Source organism: Chiloscyllium punctatum, chromosome 18, assembly GCF_047496795.1.
Source record: "Chiloscyllium punctatum isolate Juve2018m chromosome 18, sChiPun1.3, whole genome shotgun sequence".
Taxonomy (NCBI): Eukaryota; Metazoa; Chordata; class Chondrichthyes; order Orectolobiformes; family Hemiscylliidae; genus Chiloscyllium; species Chiloscyllium punctatum.
The window spans coordinates 93411219-93419574 of NC_092756.1; the positions used below are offsets into that span (position 1 = coordinate 93411219).

Consider the following 8356-nt stretch of genomic DNA (forward strand, 5'->3'; position numbering starts at 1 on the left):
TTTTCGAAGGTTTAATCATCAGAGGCCAACTGCACATCCTTCAAAAGGTGATTGTTTCTCCACGTTGTGTTAATTATTTGACCCCTCAAAACCCAAAAAACCTGCACTTAGACCTGAAGCTGAATGGAGAGACAAGAAAAGTTAACAGATCACTTGTATGCTCGCCCAATAAGGTTTTCCATCTGGTCACAGGATCTATTTGCTTAATGAGTGACTCCAGTGAGCTGGCATGATCAGTCCCACATTGATTAGATCTGAATCAGATTCTGCAGTTAAAACAAAAATCAGCTTGTGGATGCCCAAGTCTTCACCAGTAAAAAAAATTCTGACATCAATTCTAACAGTGGCCAACAGCCCTTTAAAAGGAAAACCACTGCAGATAGGATCTCAAGCCAAATTTTATCCTCAGATACAAGACAATCTGAAGTCCTTGTGGGGCAGTGAGTAGCATTGAGACTGAAAGCCCAGAGTTCAAACTGCATTCCAGGATCACTTGGCCAAGGAAGATGCATTTGCAATACAACCAAGTAGTTGATGTACCAACCTGCAATTCTTTGCAACGCACACCAGTTGGAGAAATCTCTGATCAGCCAGGTGACAAAGAATATTGGAGCCTCTAACATCATTATGCAGAGCACCAGTGCAGACAATGAAAAAAACTTTACACTGCCACAACATCACAAATTGAGTGAATGATAATACATCACTACCACAAAAGAATATGACATTTCACAAATATTAGATGGCCTGCTGTTCATTTTATACTCCTTTATCACTTCAACCCTAACTGAGAATGAGTCAAATGGTCAATTTGCCTTCCTTAGTACTGTAAAAACGAAGAATTTTTCACACATTTAAAAATGCACTGTCCTCATTGACGACGCGTTAAAATATCAAACTGTTCACAAAATGTTCTGGGACCTAGATTCAAATCCCACCCTGGCACACGGTAGAATTTGAATTCAATAAAAATCTGGAATTAAGGATCCAACGATGACCACAAATCCATTGTTTTTCCTACAACTGACGATCTCAAGTTCACTAATGCCCTTTAGGAAAAGAACATGTTATCCTTACCCAGTCTGGACTACATGTGATTCCTGATGCATAGTAATGTGGTTGACTCTTAACCGCCATCTGGGTAATTAAGGATGGGCAATAAATACTGGCCGATCCAGCAATGCCCTCATCCTGAGAATGAATTTTAAAAGCTGATTTTTTTTTACAAAGTTGTTGATCCCTTTCTTGATCTCAAGAACAAAGCTTTGCAGATGATAATCTCCCTTTGAAGTATAAATAACTATTGGAGCTAAGGAAGTTGAAATTGTCAAATCAGGCGGGAATTGATAACATTTGTAGCTCCAAATCTGAAAGTAAAGTAAAATGTACATCTAAAAGTTGCTGTGAAGATTTGCAGATGTCAAATTGTTGCAAACATCTAAAATTCAATTTAAATTGAAAATATAACAAATCAGCCACATGGTTACAATGATAGCCCAGCAGAAGACAGACTAGAGTGTCATACCATAACATTTTGTATCCTTGTAACACCTTTGAACAATAAAACTTTCCAAGATACCTTAGTGTTAACAAACAAAGTTTGACACTGAGACACTTACAGGACTTGGTACAAGTGACAATACAGGTAAGAGCTTAAGTGACCTTAGGTTTGTGGACTAAAGGTTAGAAAGCAGTCAGTTGGAAAGATCCAGGTCTGCAGGTAATAAGTGTGGCTGAGTACTGTTCAGTTCCAATTCTTTTTGACTTCAAACTTGGTCTTTAAAACCCTTTATGGAAAGCTAATGCAAGGAAAAATACACTGCACAGAAATGTATTTTTACAATCTATAGATTGTACATTTAGAAGAACAGGTGTCAATGCTGAACTCCCAGCAAGGTCACAAGTTAAGTGGAAAAATTGAGAATCTATAAATGGACTCCTTAGAACAGAGAACATTAAGGGAAGATATCATGTGCAAAATTATCAGGGATTTTGATAAGAGAAAGTACAGTCAGCAACCAAAGGTCACACGTATTGTCTAATCAACCTATTCAGAGATGGCATTACACGTCTCTGCAGCAGGTGGGACTTGAACCCAGGTTCTAGTAGGGACACTAGCTCAGTTCCAAAATAATTGGCAAGTGAACAAGAGGGAAATGAGAAATATTATTTTTACACAAAGGCAGGTGAAGATCCAAAATGTACCATGTTAATGAACGAGTGATGGAATCAAACTTTCAAAATAATCTGGGCACATCTTTGAAAATGAGCAATTTGCAGAGCTGAGAGTGTCAAAATATATTATGGGATGGAGCTCGGATAGCTCTCAAAGACGCTGCACAAGCAGGAAAGACAATCGTCGCTTTCGTATTGGTTCTTTGGTTTGAAGCTTTTGCAAAATTAGATGACCAGAGTTATTTTCTGCTGGTTAACTGAAGCTGACGCCACTAAATTCTTAGTGAGTGGTGCTGCTCGCTGCATTTCTCAACAGGGATGTCAAGAGGCAAGCCTGACATTTCTGCAGAATGCATTGCAAGACTTCAAACAGGTAAATTCCTCAGGACACAAAGTGGCAATAAAGCTTCTAGCTGTGATTGGTGCAACAAGCCAAAATGGCAAGTGGAGTTGGATGCCTTATGCCAGTGTGCCATCAGTGGTGGGAGGACTGAACAGGTATTTTACAACTTACACATAATAACACAAACATCATTCATTCTAGGCATTAACTACTGTCACAAAACCATGACTGAATCATGACAATAGTTGCAAAAGTAATTCTAAAGGTACAAAAACAAAGGTATAATACTATAGACATGATTTATATAAAGGGCTGTAGAAGCTCAGTCACCGAGTATGTGTAAAGCAAAGCTTGACAGATTGCTAAATACTAATGACATAAAGGGCTATGGCAATAGTGTCTGAAAAGACATTGAACAACCATGATTTCATTGATCGGCAAATCAACTCAATAGCTCGAATGGCCTACTTCTACAATGTGCCTTTGCATAAACAGACAAATATACAGTGTACAGACATAGCTTTAAATCAGTGAAAGCAAAAATCTAAATGCAATTTTGTTTGTTCATGAGAACATGACTTGCACTTATTGCCCATTCCTAATGGTCTTGGAAAGTGGTAGTCAGCTGCCTCCTTAAACCACTGCAATCTGTGTGAGGTAGGTACAGCCATGGTCTATTGGGGAGGGAGTTTCAGGATTCTGACACTGCAAGGGGCAGAAGAAACAGCAATACAATTCCAAATCAGAATGGTTCAAGAAGTGGAACCAACCAGTAGTGGTGTACCTCTACATTTGCTGCCCTTGTCATTCTATATGTCGATGGTTATGGATTTGGAAAGTGCTATTGAAGGAGCCTTGGTGAGCTCTGGCAATGCACCTTGCAAATTGTGTACACTACTGCCACTGTGCATTGGCGGTGGGGGGAGTGAATGTTGAAAGTGGTGAATGATGTGCCAATCAAGCAGGATATTTGTCTTGGATAGTGTCAAGATTCTTGCGTGTTGTTGCAGCCGTATTCATCCAGGCAAGGGTGGAGTATTCCGTCATACTTCTGACTTGTACCTTGCAGATGGGAGACAGGCCTTGGAGAGTCAGGAGATGAGTTACACATTGTGGAATTCCCAGAGTTCGACCTGTTCTTGTAGCCACAGTATTTATATGACCGGCTCAGTTCAGTTTGGTTAGTGGTTACCCCCAGATTGTTGATAATGGTGCATTCAGAGATGGTTAATGCCATAAAATGTCAGATTTTCTTGTCTGAGATTGTAATTGCATGGCAAATGTGGAGAATGAGTTGTTCTTGCCACTCATCACCCCAAGCCTGGATTGATGAAGGTCTTGTTGCACAGGATACCGACTGGTGTAGTATTCAAATTTCTTCAGTTCACTCACCAGGGAATATCCCCACCTTGACCTGATGACACAGGGAAGGAGTGTGATGAAGCAGCTAAAGGTGGTTGGGGCTAGGACACGACATTGAGGTACTCCTGCAAAGAAGTGATGGGACTGAGATGATTGACCTCCAACACACACAACCACCTTCCTTTGGGCCAGGTATGACTCCAGGCAGCAATTAGCTTTTCCCACAATTTTCATTGGTTCCAGTTTTGCTTGGACTTCTTGATACTACACCCACTTTGTTGACAAGGGCAGTCATCATCACCTCAGAAGTTCAGTTCTTTGGTCCATGCTATAATAAGGTCAGAGATCAAGTAGTCCTAAGAGAACCCAAACTGAGCATCAGTGAATAATTACAAATCGGGAGAGGAAACAATGTTTATTTTACTCTTTTATATATAGTTTGCATTTGGAGTTCTTGTGGCACAGTGATCAGCATCCCTGCCTCTGAAGCAGAAGCTCAGCATTTGAGTTCCACCCCAAGAATCGAGAAACATGGTGAAACAAGTTAAATTTCAATCCTGCAAATCCTCCAAGTACACATCAATAATGAGAAAGAGATTCTAGGTCTGCCAGTTGGCGTGAGTACAAAACTTTGAACTGAGTGTGTGCACTTGCTAGGTAAGAAAGTGTCTAAATCTTTCATTTGTGCAAACCCCTAATTTACTTTATTTTGATTGTAATTTGTAGTTGGCATAAAATGAAATCTGTTTAAAATTTCATGACTTGGAGCTTTGAGTGGGTTAATTTTCAAGGAGTACATTGAAAAAGAAGCCTCATTAAGAACTGGCTGAAATAGGATCCTTATGAACTAACTCAGATATGTCCTTTGCATTGGATATATTGGATGCATAGTGGCCAACTTAGTGCAACTTACAATAGAATTCCGGAGTTCAGTGTCTCAAGAAGAATATTTGAACAAAAAGAAGAGATGCTTAGTTTTGCCTAAACAAAGCTGATGGTTGACAAATAGTTCCAGTTTAAGAGTAAGAAATGTGTTTAGTACGTATCATTTTTTCCTCTTTTTCTTAAAGATTGATCCCGCTGCATTAAATAAGGAAAAGATTACACTAAAACGTAAACAGTGGGAATTCTTCAGCCATAAAGAGCAGGGTTACAAGTGTTATGAAATTAATAATTTAAATAATATAAGATTCAGATAGTAGATCAGCTGCTGAACACCATAGGGAGACAGAGTCAGCAGTGATGTATCAATTGTGAAGGGGCAGCATAATTAGGGTAGGTATCATTCTTTTACAGAAATGAGCACCAGTTTCAAAGGCTGTTATCTGCCTGGTGCCATGATTACGGACACCAGGATCTGGAGAGGAACTTTGAGACAGACGGCAAGGGCCTACTTGTCATTGCCTACATTGGTATATTTGACATTTATAGGACTAGAAAGGAGATTCTGCTGAAATATTTTGTACAGTCAAGAGCTAAACTAAAATTGCAGGATCTCCAAGGTAATGATCTCAAGGTGATCTGTGCCACAGGCAAACCGCGTACAGGGATACATCAGCTGGGAAGGCAAATAGTGAGCTTGACACAGTCTACAGAGGGTTCCAGACAAGTTAAGTAGGTGGGCAAGAACTTGAAAGAATGCAATATCATGTGGTGTGGTTAATCACTGACAGGAAGATTACTTAAATAGGGAACAACTGCAGAAAGCTGTAATACATAGACACTTAGGGACTTTGTGCATGAATCAAAGCTAGCATCAAGTTACACAAGCACTAGGGAAGTGTTGATCTTTATTTTAAAGGAAATGGAACAATACAATCTCGCAGTTGTCAGACTACGTTTGGAGCACATTTTAGACTGGAACTGGAGACAGTCCAGAGAAGGTACAGAGGGATTTTCTTCTGATGAGAAATGGGTTCAAACTTACTGGAGTTTAGAGGAATGAGAGGTCACTTTATTGAAACATCGAAGATTATTGAGATCTTTGACAGAGTAGATGAGGAGAGATTGGTTGAGACTATATGAAAAGGGAAACCAATGGGGAAATATGCATCCAGAGTCACCCATTTACAACAGAGATGAGGAGGATTTTTTTTCTCTGAGGGTGTTGCATGTATGGAATTCTTTAGCACAGAACGTTGTTGAGGCTGAGACTGACTGATTAAAATGTGTCAGGAAACCAAGGGGAAAAGGCTGGAAAGTGAAGCTGAGGTCAAGTCAGCCACTGAATGGTAGTGCAGACTTGATAATCACCATAGTGCTTCAGGACCATAGGGCGACGCTCTCATTAGAAAAAGATAATTGGTGGTGATTTAATCTGAGGGTGAACACACCTCCAGCGAGGGGAGAAGTTGAAAAGGTACCTCAGCTAGAACACAAAATGAATCCACACTGTTGGCATCACTATACTGAAAACCAGCTATCCAGCCAACCGAGCTAACCAATCCTCTCTGGTCAAAGTATGTGTGTAAAAAGCACTCCTATAGACTCCCTGATTGAACTGTAACACTTCCATATCTACCTCATGTACTCACAATCTCCTATTCCTTGAGGAGCAGGTCAGGGTTCCAGCTGAATAGACTCAGCAAATAGTCTCTGAAACAAAACTCATCACTTCATCCCTATGAAATGCTTCCACATACTTGTATAACTCTAGTATGATGAAAATTCCACTGAGCACGCAAATTAACTACCTAGAGTAGCAAGTAATCTTAGTTCTCTCAGTCTTGTGATTTATTAACCAGTTATACAACCAAAGGCTGATAAGTCAAGGCAGAGTGCATACTATGCTCGGCTTCATTCAGATCAACTCTGGGAATGTATATGGATCCAAAATTAACTTAACTTCAATGGATACAGTAATACTGAAAAATAGAATTCAAGAGTGTAAATGATAAACTAGTTGAGTTTTCACCATCCTTTCAAACTGATTCTTTTTAATCATGAGTGAATTGTCAAAAAGGTATTTTCAAAGATTGTCTAACATTGCACCTTGTTAATACAAAATGTGCTCACAGAATACTTCCCTAGTTAGTCAACAGCATTACAACTACAAGTATTTATGAAGCTTCTGAAATGTCAATGCCCAACATCCAATTACACAGAGATGGCTTAGAAAACTAAAAGTAGAGGTCAGCACCTTTGCATGTAAAGACATGAACAACATGGCAGATAGATCTAACAATATAGAAGAGGCCAGAATTAAAGGAACTTAAATTTCTTGGTGGGTCATTGTTCAGTTGATAATTTCTGTCTTGGAGACAAGAGTGTTATCACTCATGCAATACTCCTGTACCAGAACACAGGTGCCTTGGGAGACACTACAATTAGGGAGCATTGTGTTATCAGAGGGGCGACCTTTCAGATGAGACATTAAACCAAGACCCCATTCTCCTCCTCAGGTGAACTCAAGGCATCTCACAGCACTATTTCTGAGACGCTGGACAAGAGAGTTTGATTAACGTCCTGATCAAATATTTGTCAATCGACCCACATCACAGAAAACAGATTATATTCATTATCACATTGCTGTTGGCAGGAAGCTTTTACTGTGCTCAACGAGCTGCCGCAAATACAAAATTACAACAGTGACCATACGTTGTTGCTAGAGAAGGGTTTTAGGATGCCCCCAGGGGTTGGAAAAGATGCCGCACAAAGTCTTTCCCTACAAAGTTAAAAATCACAACACCAGGTCATAGTCCAACAGTCTTATTTGGAAGTACAAGCCTTTCGGAGTACTGCTTCGTCAGGTAGCTGGTAGGACAGAAAGCCCCAAACGTCGACACTTCTGCCCCTCAGATGCTGCCTGGCCTATGCTTTTCCAGCCCCACACTTTTCGACTCTGATCTCCAGCGCTCACTTTCTCTCAGTTACAATAAACACTGTGCCCTATGATCCTGCCCCGCTAGCTACCTGCCGGCCGAAGGAGCAGCGCTCTGAAAGGCTTGTATTTCCAAATAAACCCGCTGGACTATAACCTGGTGCTGAGTGATTTTGTTTTTTAAACCTTTGCCCATTTCTCCACAAGGGCAGTCAGACCCTTCCATTCACTTCAACTGGACCAGGCTGCCATCGTTTTGCGGCAAAACCAACGACACTCACAACAAAGGGAGAGCCAACAGCGCATTGGCAGAGCGGGGTCTGCGAACGCTTTGCCGCCTTTGGAGGAGAAGAGTTTTGAATTTGACAGGCGCCCGGCACATGACGGCCGTTCCCACCCCCACCCCCCCCTTTGAACGGGCAAAGTTCACCAGAATTTGCGACAACAAAGCCGACAGGAGGCCAGGTCCCCCCCGGTCTCGTACCTGGGCGTTCTTGGGGGTCTCGGGGGCCGGTCCATAGCTCATGGTGCTGAAAATCTCAGCGACACTCAGCTTCTCGCTCGCGGCGCCTGCTGCCATGACACCCTCCCGCTGCCTTCCCCCCCGGGGAACTTCCGCCGGAAGCAGGTCAACGGCACCGCCCTCCATCACCGGC

The 8356-nt window shown here is 41.4% G+C and overlaps 1 protein-coding gene across 1 annotated transcript in view; it reads right to left on the reverse strand.

Moving 5' to 3' along the window:
- aldh16a1 (aldehyde dehydrogenase 16 family, member A1) overlaps window positions 1-8308 on the reverse strand; it is a 65413-nt gene extending 57105 nt beyond the window's left edge. The window contains exon 1 of the mRNA XM_072588792.1: window positions 8185-8308. Within this exon, the coding sequence (XP_072444893.1) occupies window positions 8185-8280 (96 nt within the window). The 5' untranslated portion in view covers window positions 8281-8308. The remainder of the gene's footprint in view (window positions 1-8184) is intronic.
- Between the last annotated feature and the right edge of the window lie 48 nt (window positions 8309-8356).